The 20,907-nt window shown below is 44.7% G+C and overlaps 1 protein-coding gene across 4 annotated transcripts in view; it reads right to left on the minus strand.

The window, feature by feature from the left end:
* Positions 1–6,195: 6,195 nt before the first annotated feature.
* The window catches only part of Nuggc (nuclear GTPase, germinal center associated), a 60,846-nt gene continuing 46,134 nt past the window's right edge, over positions 6,196–20,907 (minus strand). For all 4 annotated transcript variants that reach the window (XM_052191168.1, XM_052191169.1, XM_052191166.1 and 1 more), the window contains 7 exons: positions 18,673–18,837; positions 15,057–15,214; positions 13,633–13,771; positions 12,245–12,353; positions 11,599–11,735; positions 8,970–9,060; positions 6,196–6,548 (listed from right to left, as the gene is read on the minus strand). In XM_052191168.1, coding sequence (XP_052047128.1) covers positions 6,403–6,548; positions 8,970–9,060; positions 11,599–11,735; positions 12,245–12,353; positions 13,633–13,771; positions 15,057–15,214; positions 18,673–18,837 — 945 coding nt within the window. In that variant the 3' untranslated portion in view covers positions 6,196–6,402. The remainder of the gene's footprint in view (positions 6,549–8,969; positions 9,061–11,598; positions 11,736–12,244; positions 12,354–13,632; positions 13,772–15,056; positions 15,215–18,672; positions 18,838–20,907) is intronic.

The raw sequence follows: 20,907 nt of genomic DNA on the forward strand, positions 1-20,907 counted from the left end.
CACAGATCCAGCTCCACTGCATGACTGGTCTCCAAGCTGATGTCAACATCCCAGCAAGCTATTGGTATGTTGCAGAGTTGAAACCCAAGCATCTGGGCTAACATTCCAAGCCTACAGGGATGGCCATCCTACAGGCTTCCAGGGCTAACATTCCAAGTCTCAGCTCAACCCAGGCAATCACCCAGTCTCATATTACTGTAGGAGCCTGATATTTGCTCAAAGACCACAGAGTGACTCCCAAGCTCTCCTTCCAGCCTTTATGCCCAATCCTTTATGATGAAGAGGAGACAGCACTGCCCAGGGACTGGGGTGGGGCTTTCATTAGCAAGATGCTGCAGGTCACCAAGCTCACGAGTGGAAATAAAAACAGGGCTAGAAAGGTCTGCCAGGCAGCTCTGGGCTGTTCAGCTATCAGAGTCCACAGTGGCACTGTCTTAGCATTGTCTGGGAACTGCTGGTGCAGTGTCTCTCTCTGATCTTTCCACCCCATGTTCTCATCCAGTCCCATGTTCTTTCCCAAAGAAAGTTTCTTGCCTTCAGCACATTGCAGTTGTCTCTTAGAGTGTGAAGCTGTAGGTCGAAGAGGTGGTCTGTGCAGGGGGCCAAGCAAAGGTGGGAGCTTGGTCTGGGACTCCTCCCTCTTTCCCTTTGCTGCCTGCAGTTGTGGTCATTGTTGTACTAGTTGTTGTAATTGTGGTTGTTGTTGTTGTTGTGATCAAATACCTGACAAAGAGTTTCTTTTGCTCAAGTTTTCAAGGTATAGTCCACAAAAGTGGGGAGTCATGGTGGCAGGAAAGGAGGCAGCTGGTCACTGTATCCGCAGCCAGGAAGCAGAGAGACGAATGCTAACACCCAGCTCCCTTTATCTTCTTCCTCTGTTCAGATCCCCAGCCCCTGGAACGGTGCCACCACATTTATAATGGATCCTCTTTCTTCAATTAACTCGCTCCAGAAGCTCCTTCAAGGACACAGGTTTTCTCCGGCATGTCTCTAGAGTCTGTCAAACTGACAATTAACATTTATAATTATCACACTACCCAAAGACCCAGACTGGAGACCTCAGACCAGCAGCAGGGCTGCACCTCCATGTCCTCTCAGACCTGCTGGGGTAGAGCCTGTCCTCAAGCGAGACTCCCTGACAATGTAAAGGACTGGTTAGAGGTTGATACATTAGTGATTTTCTCTTCTCTGTGACCAAGTAACTGATAAGAAACAGTTAAGGGAGAATATATTTATTTTGACTCACAGTTTGAGAGGATACAGTTCATCATATTGAGAGGGCATGAGGGCAGCTGACTGTGGGGGCCAGAGCTGGTGGCAGCTGTCTGCTCATATCTCAACCGAACAAGAAGCTGAGAAAGATCAACCAGATGTAGAGTCGGGCAATCTTCCCCAAGGGCCTGCCCCTCCCCAAGAACTTATTTCTCTCAGATAGACCCAACATCTCAAAGGTTCCATAACCTCCCCCAAAACAAACACCCCAAACTCCCCTCAAACACCAAAAGGTGTTCAATCATGTGTGCATGTGGGGGACATTTTACATCCAAACCATAACAGGGGATATCTTCACCATTACCCAAGAGTAATTGATAAAGAGCCCCTGTGTGCTTTTGTATCCAAAACAGCTCAAATTTCCTACAGTGTAGAAAATGATGAGAGAGAGAGAGAGAGAGGTACATTCACTCTCCAAAGCTAGAGCCCACCATTCCAGATAGAGGGTGAGTGGGTGGTAGGAGGTATGACAGGCATTGTTCTCTGTCTCTTCTTTTTAATTTTATTTATGTATGTGTAAGTGTTCTGTGTGCACACATGGTTCATGTCAGAAGAGGGCATCAGATCTATTCTGAATGGTTGCGAACCACCATATGGTTGCTAAGACTTGAACTCAGGACCTCTGGAAGAGCAGACAATACTCTTAACCACTGAGCTATCTCTCCAGCCCTTTTCTCTCTCTCTTACCAATGCAAACATTTGTTTTGACTCTTGATAATCACAACCTCTTCACCTCTTGACACTGAGAACATGACTGTTGCAGAGAAGAGAGACCTGAGAGGCTTCGCTTACGTACTCACCAGTGCTGAAGACAAAGTCACCCCAGCTTTCCTTCTCCAGGGATGGGATGTGGCGTCGCAGGAAAGAGGCCACAGTTCAGTTGCTCCCCGCATGTCCTCATTCCCTGCTATTCATAGATGTCATTTGGGTATGCAGACATCACCCATCTTTCCTGAAGCATTGTTTTCTCTGGCTTACCTCTGCCCATCTCATAGAGCCATCTCTTGGCCTCCATGAAAACTGAGATGCTTTCTGGACCCCAGTCTTGTGCCCTGGCTCTGCTAGCCAGCCACCCTTTACCAGAGGTTTTAGGCTAAGAAATATATTAACCTTTGAAACCAGCCACCCATATTCTGACTCCTCTGTTCCTATTTCAAAATCATCTTGATCCACTTGGCTTTAAAGGCTTTCTTTCCTTTGTCAGATCAGTCTGAAATTCTCTTAGATTTATGTCTGTAGTTTTTTGACAGGACTTGAAACTCATACCATATCTTCCTGTTTGTTCCACCCTGCTAGAGGATACAACCTTGTAGCTGATAGCTCCTTATTACATTTTTTAGGTAGATAACAGCCCCCAATGCCAGTGCCCTGTTACAATTTGAAAGTTTTGGCTAGAGTTACCCTTGACTTCTGATACTATGAGGTCATTTTAATTGAGTAGAATTAAGGTATGGAGAAGAAAGAGATAAACATAAGATTATTACACAAGCTTTACTTGACCTGTGGATTCTTGAGAAGTATATTATTTAGTTTCTAAAACATTTGGAAATTTTCCAGATTTCTGTTACTGATTTCTAATTTTTTACTGGGGTCAAAGAGTATATTGTACACACCTTCCACTCTTTACATTTTCCTGAGATGTATATATATTATCACTCCACAGATGGTCTGTCTTAGCAATGATCCATGTCTACTAGAAGGGGATGTGCTCTTTGGTGTGGAACGTGATGTTTTATGTCCTCTTTGAGCATAGCTGAGTGACGAGTTGGTCAAGCCTTATGTGTTCTTGTTGTGTTTCTCCATTTGTTCTGCCAGTTATCAAGAGGGGGTGTTGAGATTTCCAACTATAACTGTGGGTTTGTCCATTTCTCCTTTTAGTTCTATTAAGTTTTGCTTTCTGTATTTTAAAGATTTATTAGCTACATAACTGGGATTTTTATGTCCTCTTGACAGGTTACCCATTTCATCACTATGCAATAAACTTTATATGCTTAATAATATTCATGTTCTTAAATTCACTGGTTTGATATTAATAACAACCTTAATAGCAACCAGAGCAGTGACCCCAAACTACACTTAAGACAGTGACCACAAGCTAATCTCATATTGCTGTGCCTTTTACTACTATGAACTTGCAATTAAAAAAAAAAATCTCGAAATTTTATCTTTTAACTTATTTACGTCTTTACATTAAAGTGGAATTCTTGTAGACATTTTTAATTTTATCTAAAAGTCTCTGATTTTGAATAAATGTTTTATGCCATTTACATTTAATGTGAATATATAATTAGGTTTTATTGTAACTCTACCATTTGGTTACTATGATTTTACCTGTGACATTTGTTCTTTTATTTGAACATCTTATAATTTCAGCTTATTTCCTTTAATAGCTTACTAGATATATTGCTCATTTCCCCCTCATGGTTGCTTTAGGGTTTATATGCTATAAGTCTTTAACTTATCATACTCTGCCTTCAAATAATATTATATAATTGTAGTATTATGTTACTGCATATAATATAATCTGACTATACTTACAACATGCAGAAGTAAAACCATGGTCATTTTTACTATAGTAATCCTGCCAATCCATGAGTATGGGAGAGTATTCCATCTTCTTAGATCTTCTTTGATTTCTTTCTTCAGGAACTTGAATTTCTTGTCATACAGATCTTTACTTGCTTGGTTAGAGTCATACAAAGGTATTTTATATTATTTCTGACTAATGTGAAGGGTGTTGTTTCCCTAATTTCTTTCTCAGTCTATTTATCCTTTGAGTAGAGAAAGGTTAGTTTTTATTGTTTGGAATTAATTTTATATCCAGCCATATTGCTGAAGTTGTTTCTCAGCTGTAGGAGTTCTCTGGTGGAATGTTTGGGGTCACTTATGTATACTATCATATAATCTGCAAATAGTGATATTTTGACTTCTTCCTTTCCAATTTGTATCCCTTTCAACCTCCTTTTGTTGTCTAATTGCTCTGGCTAGGACATAGAGTAATATATTAAATAGGTACAGAGAGAGTGGGCAGTCTTCTTTAGTCCCTGATTGCTTCAAGTTTCTCTCCGTTTAGTTTGATGTTGGCTACTAGTTTGCTGCATATTGCTTTTACTATGTTTAGGTATGGGCCTTGAATTCCTGATCTTTCTAAGACTTTTAACATGAAGGGGTGTTGAATTTTGCCAAATGCTTTCTGAGCATCTAACTAAGTTGCAGGAAGAAAAAGGGACACCATGAAAAATGATTTTAATCTTTATTTTATTTCTAGGTTCTTCTAGGTTTCCCAATTTCTAAAAAGTTTTCTCTCCCTACTCTTTGACCTCAGCACTTATATATCTTTTAGAATACATGATCACATGGTAAAAATTCACCATGAGTTTATACATAAATTCAAATCATAAAGTGAATAAAAAGTTTGCAACAGAGATGTTTACATATGTGTCCACTAAGACTAGACATTCATTATCTGTCACTAGCTCTACAGGTTCATGGAGAATAAATGACTATAACTAAATGATCACTGAAGTTTTATATAGATAAACCCAGTCAATATTTTATCTTCTGTCCTTGTACCTACAATAAATCATTAGTTCTCTTTTTATGACCTTGGGTTAATTGTTTTATAACATCTTGATGTGTTCTAATTTGTAAATGTCTGCTTTCTATCTTAGAAAAAATTAACTCTTGACACTTGAAGACTGGCAGAGTTCTCAATGCAGTTTTAATATCAGAGAGGACTTAATAGCAGTCCTATTATAAAGGACTTACTAATTACTAGTATAATTTTAGGAAATTTTTATAAAATCACCATTAAGAATTAAAAAATCATTCATTTATCTATATAGCATCACTACAAAACAGTACATCTTCATTGTTCTACAGAAATCTGCTCAAATTCTGCAGAAATCTGCTCAAAAGGGTGGACCAATACCTAGCAATTGTTATATATATTTAATAACAACAGGAAAAGCATATTAATAGCAGGAATCTTTCCTCAAATGTAGCCTCTTCAGCCTTGCCTAGAAGAGAAAATCCACCATGGCTCTACAGCCCATGGAGAAGCCATCGTAGGAAGATCACCTAGCTTCCCCAAGATGGTTCCTGGCATTTTGCTGTAACAGAATTTGAAAACAAAGTTTAATGATTCAGTTTCAGCTCCTACACAGCAATCAGCTTTTAAGAAAGCACCATTCTTGGGTGCTGGGGATAGGGTTAAGAGGACTGGCTACTCTTGAACAGGACCCAGGTTTGATCCCCACCCTCAAATGATGGCTCACAGTCATCTGTGATTCTGACTCTAGCCTCCATAGACACCAGGCACACACATAGTGCACATAAATACATGCAGACAGAACACCCATATACATAAAAAATAGAACATGGGTTCTTATTTTTTTCAAATAAACTACCGTTCTTTGAAACCACAGAATTGAAGGATTAACACACTAGTATAAAATAGCTGTTAAAAACACTTACCTGTACTCTAGCTGTGTAGCTGTCTATGTGAAGTGGCAGTTTCTTTAAAATACCAACCAGATAGCACACATAGGTCCAACTGACTTCTGTTTAGAGGGGAACTGAGCTCCGCTGTTCACCTCTTTGACTACAGATGGTGTGAGCAGGGCTTTGCACCCCTTTGGCATGTGCTTCCTGCCGTGATGGACTGGACCCTCTAACTCTGAACCAACATAAGCCCTTCCTCCCTTCAGTTACTTGCTCCAGTGTATTGTATTGCAGCCACAGTACAGTAACTAATACCTTGGTCCTGCTTTTATTTTCGGGGGGGGGGGGGGGAGGGAGGGGGTGGGGGGGTGGGGGGGTGGGGGGGGGCAACACTGTCTATTTCTCAAAAGTAAACATTGTCTCTTTCATCACTAGTAAAATGGGATAGTTCACTAGTAAAGTTCACTCAGGATAACAGGGTTTTATTTGTTTGTTTGTTTTTGTTTATTTTTGCTTTTGGCTATAAAAAAATTATACCAGAAGTAATGATGTAGCAGTTTTGTGTTATATAGGAAGTCCAAATGATGAGGAATGTTTTTTATTCTGTTTCAAAAAATAGCAATAATTCTGGTTATTTGGCTCCAGGCCTGTTTTCATCTCTTTAGATGTAAGTCCTTCCTCCTCAAACTAAAGTTTTGTTCCATGGGGGCCTGCTTTGCTGGGGGACATTCGCAGAAGGAACTCTTGCATGCCTCTCCGCAGTTGTGCATTCTCAGCAACCTCCCTGAGGCTTCTGTGGAGTTTTTCCATCTCCTTCTGTTCATTCCGGACATCTACAGAGAATCAGACGTAAATGTGCAGTCAATGCCTTCTCAAGAATCCCTCAGGATGAAACCCTCAGCAACCCTGCTGTTTATAGAGCCTAGTCCTTTAAAAGCTCTAGGAGGCTGGAGAGCTGGCTTAGTGGTTAAAAGGGCTTACTGCTCTTACAGAAGATCCAAGTTCCACTTCTAGCATCCACACTGCTCAGGACAGAACCTCCAGGGGAATCCCATCCCTCTGGTCTCCCAGGACACCTGTACCTATGCACACACACACACACACACACACACACACACACACACACTTAAAATAAATCTTTAAAGTAAAACTCCTAGGAGCTTTCGGGGTGTTCACTTAGTCCTCTCCAGAGTCTAGTGAAAGGAGACAGAAAGCAGAACCAGGAGGACCCGCCCACATCGCCCCAGGCAGCGCTCCATCCCTCAGACCCCCTTCCTAGGCCAACCTCCATTCCCCACAAACTTGCTTTGCTCTCTTTTGGTATCTCAGATTTTCATTTCCCAACTGTATCTGGATTAAATCCTCACTGCAGTCAACTTGGTGCTTGTTTTATAGTTTTGGTTTGGTTTTAATTTGTTTGGTTAGTTTTTGTTTTGAGACAGTCCAGGAAATCCTCCAGCCTCAGCCTCCCCAGTGCAGGGATTGCCAGCAGACCACCACACTCAGCTCTGTCAGTTCATCCAGGCCTTATATCAATCAGACTTAGTCTGACTGCATCTGTGAGCCTTGAGCAGAGCCACTTCCTCCCCTTAATGTGTCGTGCCAGCAGTTGAAAGCTGCCCTCCCTCAGAGTAAGACAAGATCCTCTGGTCTCCTGGCCTTCACAGGCACTGTCAGTCCAAGGTTCTGCAGAGAGCAACTCTGGACTCCAACTGAAGCTCTTCCCAGAGTCACCAGCCTGCCATCCTCTCCCATTAAATGCTCAATACACATGACTTCCACAACAGAGGAGACCAGTTCTCCAAACACAGCCCTTTCCATATCCACGTATATCCTCTGAGTTCTGTTTTTCTGGAGAACTCTGACCAACATAGTTCTTGGAGTAGACGCTTTGGATTACTAGATCTGGCTCCAGCCATCGGTAGCTCGCCGTGTCCCAGATGGTGGCCTGGATGACCCTGCTCGGGCCTGGTCTGCTGTGGAACCCATGACCCAGAAGTGAGTTGGAACCCAAGGTTTCTGCCTTGATGGTGTTTGCAAGGCCTTTCCCCTGATTCCCTTTAGTGATGAAAAACAATGTAACACAAGCTGAATAAGCCCTTTCCTCCCCAACTTGCTTCTTGGTCATGGTGTTTGTGCAGGAATAAAAATCCTGACTAAGACAGTGACCATATAAATCAAGTCCCCACGGAGACTTCTTTCACAAATGGCTGTATGCCACACATACTCTCCCAGGCTGCTTTCTTTCCAACACAAGCTGGAGAGTGCTTCACACTGCTGTGTCCTGGGCTGGGGTGCTCCGTCGCATGCCTACGAACCACATGCCTACCATAACCTGTGCTGTGCTCCCAGAGGCTTGCTCTGTGATACTACAAACGGTGCTGCTCTCCTGGCTTTGTCTGCATCATTTTGTGCACACATGAGATGCTGAAGTGCCAAATTTCTAGATTCCCAGGATGCTGAGCCTAAGAACAGGTACTTTTTTGCTAGAAATTTCTCCATTATCCTCCCGCCGCCCCCACATGTATGCCATCGTCACAATCTCCAGTTTATACAAAGTAGCTCAGTGCAGCTGTGGGCAAGGAATGAGGATAAAGCCACATCTCCAGGGCTCTGGTGTATGAGGAGAATCTTTTCCCTCTATCACCAGGAGATGGGATCCTTTCTAAAGAGATAGTAACTTGGAGACAGGATGGGTGGGTTACCAGTTGCAAGTTGCGAGCTATGGAAACCTGGCAGTGAGCATGACCTAAGCTGAGCCTCTTTTTCTGCATCTAAGAGATGGAGCACCAGTTAGGATCTCAGAGGACTTGGGGGAGAATTACACAAGATGGCGCCCACCAACTCGGAGTACTTGCCTTTGCTGGGTGGAGTGCAACAGTTACAACCACCATCTGCATAACTTGTCCTAAACATTCTCATCTTGGTGTCTGTGTTTTTAAATTTGTATTATGCATTTTTATGTATATGTGTGTTTTGCCTGTGTGTGTGTGTGTGTGTGTGTGTGTGTGTGTGTGTGTGTGCACATGCCATGCATGGGGGTCAAAAAGAAGATATCAGATCTCCTGAGACTAGAGATACTGGTGAATATGAGGCACCATGCAGGTGCTGGGAGTTGTACCCAGAACCTCTGGAAAGCAGCGGTGCTCTTAACTGCTGAACTGCTTCTCCAGCCCCACTTTGATATCTTTAAATTCAACCAGAGGTTACCACAGGAGTTGCCCTTCATTTAACTGTTCAGTAAAACTGTTTACCTGCAAGCTCCTTGTAGAGTCCATCTCCCTGGGGTGCAGCAAGGGTTAGCATGGTAGTGATGCTGCCCCTGACCTTCTCGGTGATTCCATGCTAAGTGACAAAAACATCAGATCAGGTAGGAAGAAGAACCTTAGGGAAGGCAAGTTATATATAATGGAGCTCACTCAGTCCCTCAGCTGGAGATGATCCTGTTGCCCAAGAATAAAGTAAGGTCCAAAGAGAAAGCACTTGGAGTATGCTGTGCTTTGACCCCAGAGGGTTTGTCAGCAGGACAGCAGGACAGAAGGACAGCATTTCCACTGGCTCCCACCTGCCTCTGCAGCTCTTTTCCTACCTGTGAGAATGCATGGCAGGCCAACTGAAGGTTGGCCAACTGAATCTGAGCTAAGGAAGAGTTGTAGCATCATTACCCAATCCTCTACTGCATGAGTTGGTGTCTATTGGCAGTGCTCCCAGCAGCATCCCTTGTTTGATAGGACAGATTCTTCTTCCCTAAGGCCTGAGAAATGTCTTCCTGCCACTCTCAACCCTTTGAGCATATAGGACAAGTTTCTTCTCTCCTCTGCTTCTTGTCTCCCATAGCAAACACCAAGACTCTTTCCCCGCCGTGGTGTACTCTAGTTCTGCGCAGAGATCTCCTCGCTACCTGACCTTATGCCTCTTTTTCAATGCTGGAGCAGTAAATGAAGCTCAGCTGGCCTCAGCATCCTTGTCTGTAAGATGACAGATGGGGAGAGCTGTAGCTCCTAAAGCCACATGCAGTTACCTCACTACAGACTGGAAGCAAAGCTGCAAGCTGCCCAACTGATCAGTTTAACGGAGATTCATCCATTCAGTCAGTAGAATAGTATTTTGCTCTTCAGCTCGTAAGAACATTGTAAAGGAATCCACTTACTTTTATTTTTAGTTAGTTAACTGGTTAGTTAGTTAGTTAATGGGTGAGTTAGTGAGTTATCTAACTTACTGATGATGATCTTACTCATTATTATCAACCTGCATTTCGTGATTTAAGATGCAGGCTGTCGGGTTTCAGACCCTGGACAAATGGCTGAAGTGTCTATGTAACATACCACAGTGGACCTGGATGCCGGATTCTCCCTGAATCCCGCAGTCCTCTACTGCCTGAGTCCTGAATTGGTATCCACTGGCAATGCTCCAAGGGCCCTCCTGGCTGGTGTACTTCTCCCCTACCCTAAATTCTTCAGCCCAGGGGCCAGGTTGCCCTTCCCCAAGCTGCCCTTCCCTATATAACCCAATTATTTTACTTACCTGATCATTTGGTCTACTCTCCTTTGGGCCGCCTTGTTGTTGTACCTGGTTCCCCTCTTTCTGCTCTCCCTAACCCCCCACCCCACGGCTCAGGGTCATGCCCACTCTGGACTCTCCCAGATGTCCCTGCCTCTAGCTATGCTCTCCCACATATCTGTAATATCCTTCCTTCTAAACCATACCTAGGAGCAGTTATGTTCTTTCCTTTCTGTTTTTTTTCTTCATTCACATGTGAACATGGCTAGTGTATTAGTCCCTTTTGGCGGCACTGTTTCTTTGAGCACCTTATGATCCAATTCCGACATACTCAGTGGAGATTGGTTCTATGGAGTTCGGTACATTTCCCACATGTATTTCTGGACTGTGATACCATGTTAACTGACTGGACTCAAACAGCTGCTAATAAGCAATATAGCTCTCACCTAGTTCAAGGGAAGGAAGCTCTGTGCTTCATACAACAGAGACTGGGGGTTCTAAACCTGAGGTGGGTGGAGTCAGGAAGAAACAAGATCCAATCTCACTCAGGGAGTTCAGTAGAGGGTTAGCCTGATGCTTCCTCTGGTGGGGGGGCAGAGATCAGCCAAGCCTGAACAAAGCCAAACCTTGGGAGCCTCATATGGCCAGGGAGAGGCTAATTAGACTAAGATGAAGGTTTTCTATCACTTGGTAGGGAGAAGGTAGTAAACTAAGAGACCTAAAGCCAAGATGAAATTGCCCAAATGCACTTAGGTCCAAGAGGACTTTTAGGAACCACTGCAGAAACAAGTAGATTAAAACTTAAATCTGTGCCAGGTCCTGCTACCCACTGACCTATGGTCATACTCGACATTTGCTTATCAAAACTGTAAGCAGCCGAGCCATCTTCCTTATTAAGAAAATAATATAGCTTCAGATTATGATACTGTTGGGGATACTGGCACCACAACTCTATCCTCTCAGCTCTGCCTCTCAGTAGCTGTGCGACCTCTTGACTCATCTCTTCTGCCTGGGTTTGTTTATTCACAGAAAGGATACAACAATAGCACACACCTCACAGACTTGCTGGGGATTCGGAGTAAATGCACGCAAAGAGGAGAGCACCCACCCAGCTCTTACAGCCCCTGCTCGATGGATGGCTTTGCAAAGAGGACAGGCACAGGAGACAGCAGAAGGGGTTGCTTCTGAAGTCGCCGTCCTGTGACACAGCCAACACCAGTGCTTGGTGGTGGGGAAGAGGGGATGTTGAACCATGTGGCCATGTGCTAGGCCTGGTGCAGTGGGCGTCAGGCTCTACGTGGCCCAGCTGTCTGCCATCTGTCCTGCCCCAGCTCCCCACTTCTCTCCCCCAGGGCTGGACCTCCCCGGGCAGATGTAGAATACCTTCAGCTGTCGAAACTGGTGCCACATCCTCTCTTGAGCCCTCTCAAACATGCCTTCGGCCACCTGGCGCTCCACCCCTCTCCTGATGGCATCTTTCATTCTCTCGCATGCCTTCCTGCCAGTGATCTGAGCTGCCTCTGACCAGACAAAAATGGGGGAGGGGAGGAGCAAGCCACGATCACATGACAGCCGGGACTTGGTAAGAAATCTGTGGTATCAGAAGAAAAACCAGGCAGGCAGCAAGCAGAAAAGCACATGTGCATACGTATACACCCATCATGTAAAATAACGAAACCCAGGATTTAGATTAACTATCATTCAGAAAACCTAAGGACTGACTGAATCAAGCAGGTTGCAAAAACCACTCCCTAATTCAAGAAGGGTCCTGGGGGTTGATCCCCAAGCAGTTAAAGAAAGTGCAGGTAAAACCTTCGTCCTAAGCTGCAGCCCAGGGGCTCAGGCAACATGTAGATAATGAAGTCCCTTGATTCCTTCCACTGTGCAACTGTTTCAACATGTAGGTTGAGAATGTCACCAGAAGTTGATTGGAGAGGTGGATTCTTATAAAGAAGCCAGCAGAGCAGGAAGCTAATAGAAAATGGGAGTGTTCCAGGAACCCAAGGAGAGGAGGTGCCCCGGGAGCCACCTTCATAGCAGGGCTTCAGGTCGTTTTGGATGGAGCTGGTGACAGACTCGTAGATCTTCCTCTTTCTTCGGAGGATGTGGCTCTCCAGACCTCCCAGGATGGCACTTATCTGAGAAAGCATGTTAACACAGGGATTTGATATGGATCCTCTGACAAAGCACTCATGTGTGCCTGGCTGTGCCCCACCCCATCCCCGCCTCACATTAGGCTTGGCCATTGTCACTTGACCAGCTCTAGAATAACCAAGGAAACAAGCCTCTGGGCATATCTGTGAGGGATCATTCTGATCAGACTAGCTGATCTATATAAATCATATATCAAATGTGGGTACTGCCACTCCATTGAGTAGAGTCCCAGACTATATCAAAAAAAAGTGAGGTTAGCACCCATATTCAGCACTTACTGCTTCCTGAATGTGAGTGTAATGTGAGTAACCACCTCCACGACTTCCCCTCAGTGATGACTGGACCCTCAAACTGTGAGCCAAGCTAAGCCTTCCCTCCCTCCTTCCTTCCTTCCCTCCTTCTTCCCTCCCTCCCTCCCTTCCTCCTTCCCTCCCTTCCTCCCTTCCTCCCTCCTTCCTTCCCTCCCTCCCTCCTTCCCTCCCTTCCTCCCTCCCTCCCTTCCTCCCTCCTTCCTTCCCTCCCTCCCTCCTTCCCTCTCTTCCTCCTTCCCTCCCTTCCTCCCTCCCTCCCTCCCTTCCTTCCTTTAATTGCCTCTGTCAGAATTTGATGGGGAGAGTTAACTCACACAGCCACCCACATGTCACAGCCCAGCTGCGAGCTCGCTGTGGGCAAGGACTCTATCCAGAGGATCCCTACTCCCCAGAGGAGCCCCACAGCACCCACACCCTACAAACCAGTAGGGTGTGGCACATCTTAAGTAGAGCATAGACCCAGGAAGCCTCCTTGAGAGACCAGGGACACCAGTGTAATTCCTAGCATAGCCATGTGACGCCAGTTAGGGCTGGAAGAAAGTGAGTCACAGACGAGAGCCTGGAGTTGTTGACACTAGCAAATGCCCTAAGATAATAAAGATGATAATAGGAATAACAACGTGGTGGTGGCGGTAATAATAATAATAATAATAATTAATACTAATGGCTGACTTCTTTAAGCTTGACTCCTTTGGCTCCTTCATTAAATTGGCAGAAATGATGGAGAGATGAATGACCATCTTGTTATGGGATGCACATTTTTATACATTTAAGTCTTCTGTGAATATTCTGGGGTCTGAGTCCACTTCACTGCCTCGGGTGCTTCTGTTCATTGCTTGTCTGTGGAACAAAGCTCGCCTCCGTGTCCTCTGCCTCCACGGTGGCTTTAGGACCTCTCCCTCCATCCCTGTGCTGTCATGGCTCATCCCCTCTGTCCCTCTGAGGAACACACCTCCTGCATCAGGAAGCTTCTCTTGTATCCATCGTGTTTCCAGCCACCTCTCACCCCAATTTCTGCCATTCTCTCCTCCAGGCAATGCTTGAAAGCATCTATGTGCTGCGTGAGAGCAGGGGCAGCAGGCCTCCCGTCCCTACGGAAGACAGCAGTATAGCATGTTGAGTGACCACGGCGGTGACTGTGCAGACAGGGCAAGCATGAAGCAGGCTGATTATCCTCCAGTGCTTTAAAAAGAAAAGCCGATGCAAGGAAGCCATCGTTGGATCCCCATAGTGTGCCAGACACTGGGCTGTTCAAGGCCTTTGGCCTCAAGGCCTGTGTAGTTGGTGTGATGGTGTCTATGTTATAGATGAGAAAATTGGGGTGCAGAGGGGATGGTTGGAATGCAAGAAATCACTAGTAAGAGGCAAAGGCCAGGCTCACCTCAAAACTCGCTGTCTGCCAATTGCCAATGCCTGCATCAGGGAGGGAGATGCTTGAGCCTTCAGGGTGGGAGGGATGAAAGGGAGTGAAAAGAAGATGTTAACCCCTTCAGGATCTCTGAGGAGAGAGAAGCAGCGGCTACAGAGAAGAGAGCCTGGGCTTTGAAGCCTCAAGTTTTTCCATGATCTGGGATCCTGGAAAAGTCTCTCATAGTTCTTCACGGTCTGCTTGTGTGTGTGTGTGTGTGTGTGTGTGTGTGTGTGTGTGTGTGTGTGTGTGTGTAAAGGACCAAAGCCGTTCTGTAGAGCTCAGGAAGCATTTGACAAGCAAACACATGCCTATTAGCACAGCAGAGGTAGGTTGTATCGGATGCTGTTCTAAGTCTCTGTGATGAGGTAGGAGATGGCATGGCAAGGACTGAGCATTTACAGACTGGTAGGGACAGAGACAGAATGCTTGGGGACAGGCTGATCTGGAGAACATCTATCTGTTGATGGAGGGAAGAGTTAAAGGTCAGGGGATGAACGGGCATGGGGAAGGGGCCCTGCCCACAAATCGTCCATGAGCATGCACACACCAGAATCACACAGCATCCTCCTGGGACTGCTTTTTTATTTTCACACTCGGGGAAAGTTCTAAAAGTCTCTTGCTTGTTTTATTCCACACTCTCCAATCAAAATAGCCTACCTCGGGGCTCAGGTCCCTAAGAAAACGAATCCCCTGCTGCCCGTAGGAGATATTTGAAAAATAACGGCAATCATAATATTAGTCTGGAAGAAACCTCTCCATCTGTATGCCGGGTCACCCTGGGAAATGTTTAAGTAAACCAAACCAAGATGGCTTTTGTGTTTTGCCAGAAGCTAAGCTTTCTGTCTCAAATAACCAGCTACTCTTTACACTTCCAGAGCCAAAAAAATAAATTCCTAAATCTGAGACTCTAGCTTGATGTCCCACAGATGTGTATTAATGAGAGAGCAAGATCAAAGATTCTTTACCTAAAAATACCTCCGAATACAGGGTCGATCTGGTCATAGATAGGCTGAGACAGGGCCTCATTCAGGTCAATTCTGGCCAGAGTCCTGGAGGCATAGACACCATTTTTCAGGCAAACGGCTTTCAGAGTCTGGTGAAAACCTTGGTTTCCTCTGCTCCTCTAGATGATTAAACAAAGAATTAGCAAGTCAGTGGGGATTAACTAGAAAGTCATAGGGTCAAATTCTCATTGTCATGGGTCAAAAGTTATGCCTTACTAAGAATTATGGGGTGGAAATAGAGACAATCTGATCTTTAAACATGTCCTTAAGCCATTGTTCAATCATGATCACATCTCTAGGTTGACTGGAAGCTCTTGCTTAGGATTCCAAAGGGTCTCAGGCTCATCTCAGTCACAAATTCTGTGATGATTATTAATACTGGCCATCGATTTGATAGAATCTAGAAGTGCTAAGGATACAAAACTCTGAGCATGCTTAATATAACTCTAGATTGAGTTAACTGAGGTGGGAAGACCAGCACTAAATACAGATGACATCATGCTATCAACTGTGGTCCCAGAACGAACAAAGAGGGGAAGGCAAGCAAGGTGCCAGCATCCATCTCCCTCAGCTTGGCTGCAGACTCAATGTGACAGTGGCCTCACACTCCTGCAGCCGCGCCTTCCTACCATGATGGGCTGCTCCCTCAAACTGTGAGCCAAACGAAGCCCTTCCTTCCTTAGGTTCTTTTATTACCAGGTATTTTGTCACTAATTCACCTTTCCAGACAAATTTCGATTAGCAGTCTCCTCCCTTGCCAGTCTCAAATATTATCCTCTTATTTGCTTGTTGAGTTCAGTCCTAGCATCTCACCCATCTTTATGTCTGCATCTTATAGTGACTCAAATAGTAGTTGACAGTTATTTGTTAAATGGACAATCATGGCACAAATTGAAAAGAAAATGAACTGCCAACTAACAGTAAGTATATACCTTGACATTCCTAAGGAAGAGCACAAACTTTGTTGAATATTTAATGAAATACAATTAAATTTGCATATCTTGGGTATTTTACCCAGGATAATAAATGTTCAGACATCAGAGGGAGAAATATTTAGCATATGATTAGAACTGTAAGAAATATTAACCAATTGTACCTAGATAGTGATCAATAACAGACAATAAAAGTGTGTTTGCTAAGAGTTCAGTAGAGGACTACACGAGCTTTACGCAGTGATTTATTTGAAGAGACGAACTACACAGTATGACACAGTACACGGTATTATATTATATTAATATATTAATACCGAATATAATATTAATATCAAACTACACAGTATGACACAGTACACAGTATTATATGGTATAATATCAAATACATTCCAAAAGTGTTTTAGTCCCCATGTGTCATTCTTCGCATGTGCAACAGCCCTAACACACTCACTTGTTTGAACACTCCAGAAGGTGCTGTTGTCTGAGGAGGTTGTTCAGCCTCTCGGACATGTAGCCAAGCTAACAAAAGTGGATCACTCCAGAGGGATATCTGTTTCTGGTTCCTGATCCATCAAGGTGGGAAAAAGCCATGCTGTAAGTTCCCACCACCATCATCAAAAGAGAAGAGCTAGCTTCACGCCCTCCTTCCCACGATGAAGGACTGTGCCCTCTAAACCGTGAGCCAAGACAAGCCGCTCCTCCATTAACTTGCTCCACAGGAAAAAATAACGTATGAAGTACTACATACCATTTCAGAATAGTTTACTTTAGTAACTCCCTTAGTTTTAGACCTTTAGGTGATTTCACCGTGTTACATAAGAGACAGTGATGGAGTGTGTCTGCCCTTATTTCTGACCACAGAGGAACATTGTTTATCAGCTTGGTGCACCTCACAGAGAAGTGAGTCACAGAAGGGATAATGGAGGGGCTGCTGCTGCGGCCTACAGACGGCTGGCTACCTTTCTGTCACAAGCACTCTGTCTCAAGGAGGTGCCGCTCCGGCATGACTTTATCTGCTAGCACTACTTGGTCACTCACCATTTATGTTCTGCCTTATTCTACAAAGAAATAGAAACCCTTGCTAGGAAACAGAATGCCTGACTGTAGGGAGACAGAGGAGTTCAAACAAGAATAAGCACCCATCATCTCTCCTTTAGGGTGGTTTGGCTACCACTTCTGGTCCAGGGCTTTTCCTGGAGCTAGGTAGGTCCGATTGATGTTAGAGTTCTCCGAGTGAGGCAGGTGGCTATGTTTGCAAGGGTCCCAGCTGGCACACTATGCTGGCTTTTCACCAGAGCTGGGTGATGGAAGTTCATGGTCACATGTTGGCAGTGTTTGCTGAGGCCTCTTCACATAGGAGGCTCACAGTCCTGCCACACGTGTTCCATTGTTAATGTCCCAACATTCAAAGTCATTTTAAAAACATATACAACATGTTACCTGAGCCTTCCATCTCATCCTCCTGTGTGGATAAGTCACCACCACTCCCTCAGCTAATGGCCTGAATCATTAGTTATATCATGGCCCTTCCAGAGCCGTGCTGTTAAAGTCCTAGTAACCAATGTTACTGCATTTAGAGATGAGTTATTTAAGGAAGCCATTAAGGCTAAGTGAGGTCACAAAAGTGGAGCCCAAATTCAATAGGATGGGTACCCTTATGAGAGAGACACTAGGAGTCCATCACACACACACACACACACACACACACACACACACACACACACAGAGAGAGAGAGAGAGAGAGAGAGAGAGAGAGAGAGAGAGAGAGAGAGATTATATGTAAGGTCACCATGAGCAAGTCACTGTCTCCAGGACAAGGAAAGAGGCCTCTCAGCAAACACTGCAACATTTGACCCTGAACTTCCAGCTTTCTGAGCTGTGCCTGTGACAGCCTGTCATGGCTCCCTGAGCGATATGATAGAACCCTCAGTCTTACAGAAGTCCACCTGTACTTACAGCTCCATCTTTGAGAAGCCCCATACACCTGGTTGATATGTATAACTATTTATGCTGAGCAAGGAGCCTGCAAGGTGCTTCTCCTTCTTTCTAACATGACAATGGCATCAATGCCAGGAGATGTTTAGGCCAGACAGGTAGCATCACCAATTCTACAAAAGAGACTATCAAGAAATCTCTAAAGAGGCTTGAAGTACTGAATGCTTTGGGTCCTGCTCAGGGTGTGTAGTGGAACTGACTCTCACACTGTGAGACTAAAACCCTGAAGCCCAGCTGCCTCTGCTGAACTGCAGACCTTACTTGCCCCAAAAGCCACAGGTGAACACTCCTCACATAGAGGACTTCCTACACAGAAGTTTCACTCTTCCCTACTATCTTTTGCTTGCTTGCTTGCTTGTGTGGTTGGTTGGTTGATTGATTGATTGATTGATTGACTGACTGATTGACTTTGATTTGGGGTTTTAGAGATAGAGGCTCATTCTATAGTCCCCCAGATTAGTTAGCAATTTACTACATAGCCCAGGCTAGTCTGAAACTCACAGCCAATCCCAGAGTTATGGTAAGATTAGAGATGTAAGCAACCATGCCTAGCTTTCTTCAAGCTCTCTCTAGAAAGTGAGGAAATAGTGTGAGAGGCATTTGGAGATAATGCTGCAGAGTGCAGGCATTCCCTGGCAAAGGCTACTCACCACAAGGCATGCCCCGAGGTTGCGGCGATAGGATGTCCTGGCCACCTGGACCCCTGTCTTCAGGGGCTGTTCCATTCGAGCAAAGCACTGCTCAATGGCCTTCTCCAACAGATCCATCTTCTCCTCCACAAAATGCCGCAGGCCACCCATGTTCAGCTGTTCAGTCTAGGGACAAAGTCATAGGAGCATCAGATTCTTAAACTCTGCTCCTATGGAAACCCTTCCCCAGCACAAGCTTCAGCCCGCAATTCACCCAGAGTAGATTAACCCTTATTGTCCCCAGAAGGCACCCTTAGTGCACTGACCTCCTTAGGTTTCTTAGTATGGAAAACAGAACAAAAAAAAATGCCAGTTGCAACTTATTTGGGGTATAAGATCCAAAAGGCTATTTGAGGAAGTAAGTCTGAATAATTGTCTATACTCTGGTTTCTCTTCATACCGCAGAAATCTTTCATCTTTTATCAAACAATGATTCAGTTATTATGAGAACAAAGTTTCCAGGGCACGGGAGTAGTATAGAGACAAGACAGGGCATGGGGGTGAATATGACCATGATACATGTGTGAAAACTCATAATGAGACCATCTATAGTTAATGCATTCTAATATAAATGTAACTGTGTTTTAAAAGAAAACACGTTTTCTCAATGACATCTGAACTGACAAACATTTAATGGCCTTTGATGTCACACAAAGCAGTTTTTGAGGATAGTGTTTCTCAGACTTCAATGTGCCTTAAATCTTAAGATCTGAAGGGCTAAGATTCTGCATTCCTACTTAGCCTCCCAGTGACCTGATCCTCTGGACCGTCAGCTAACCTTTGGACCGCAGAGCTGTAAGATCACACAACGAAGGCCAGGGTCCTGTTTTCTCAGAAGAATGCTGCAGAGTGAGGAGGATGAACATGCCCACGTGTCCACTGCATGGCAATGGACTGCATAGGCAGTGCTAGGCACCTCCTAACAGGATGATAATGACAGGGCCGAGGTGTGTGGGAGCTGTCCATGTGTGTTTGTGAAGAGACACACTGCAAGGTTCATATAACAACAAGGTCGGTAAGGATGAATTTTCTGAGAACAAATCCCCGCTGTCAGGTATTAGATGTAAAGATGTAAAGAGAGCTGGGACTTTGCATGGGAGTCCAGGGCCATTCGACATTGAAATGTCATGACTAACTTCCTATTGATCCAAAAATTAATTACTTCACTTAAAATCATCAACCACCCCCACAAAATCCAGACTTTTGGTTAGAAACACAATCTTGAAAAGAATGACGGTTGGTTTTTTCTTTCTTATTCAGGAATCCAAAGGCACAGACAGAATTCTTGTCTTCCAACTTTCCATCAAAGAACTAAGACCAATATTGGAGGCCAAGGAATTTTGAGGAAAGCTGCTGTGACTCCTTTAGACCTCCCTCAGGGACAGTCTCCGCAGCCTCTGCTCCTGGGTTTTGCATGGCTTAGGTCTGGAGGTAAGAATGAGCCAAGGGGACTGTACCTCAGAGTGGGCAAAGAACAGCAAACAGGGATGGGGCGTCTCCCAAAATACCTTGTCCTTGTGCTTGTAAAACAAACCACCCACCCACAGCATTACGTTTGATTCATTTTCCACGAGCACTTCCAAAAGCAATCTTGTGTTGGGCAAAAAAGGCAGATTTCACCCCGCAGAACTTTAGCAGGAAATTGGAAGGTCAAACCCTTCCCCAGTTGTTTCAGAGGACACCAGTCAAATCAGAAGAGAAAAAGAAAAACAGTCTCAGATGCCAGGAGTTTTGCTATATTTTGTCTCATGCAGCTAAACTAAAACAAAATCTAAGAAATGTGACAAAAAACCCCACAAAAACCAAATGCAGCCGTGTTCAATACCTTTTTAGAGGGCCTTTCAAATCAGTCATTGGCCGACTTGCTGCTGTTTATCCACATATTGATGTTGGCTTTCCTCTCTCTGCCCTCTTGCCACCTGTCAGGCTCATCCCTGCCTTACTTTCTCCAGGCCGGACCAGCTCCAGAGCCTTTTCCAAAAGCCTGCTTAGGCCCTGTCTTTCCCAGTACACTAAGAAGGCAGATGCTCTGCTCCTGTAGATCTGATGGACAAAGTGTGGCAATAGACAAAAGGTCAACTGCGTGAGAAAAGTAAACACTGTCTACTCAGAACTACTATTGATTGACTGTGGGGGCGAACCCCTCTCCCCGTGTGCTTAGTTAAAGATCCATCATTAGCTTTCTCTGGCTGGTTA

The sequence above is a fragment of the Apodemus sylvaticus genome, chromosome 8 (assembly GCF_947179515.1).
Source record: "Apodemus sylvaticus chromosome 8, mApoSyl1.1, whole genome shotgun sequence".
NCBI classification, from domain to species: domain Eukaryota; kingdom Metazoa; phylum Chordata; class Mammalia; order Rodentia; family Muridae; genus Apodemus; species Apodemus sylvaticus.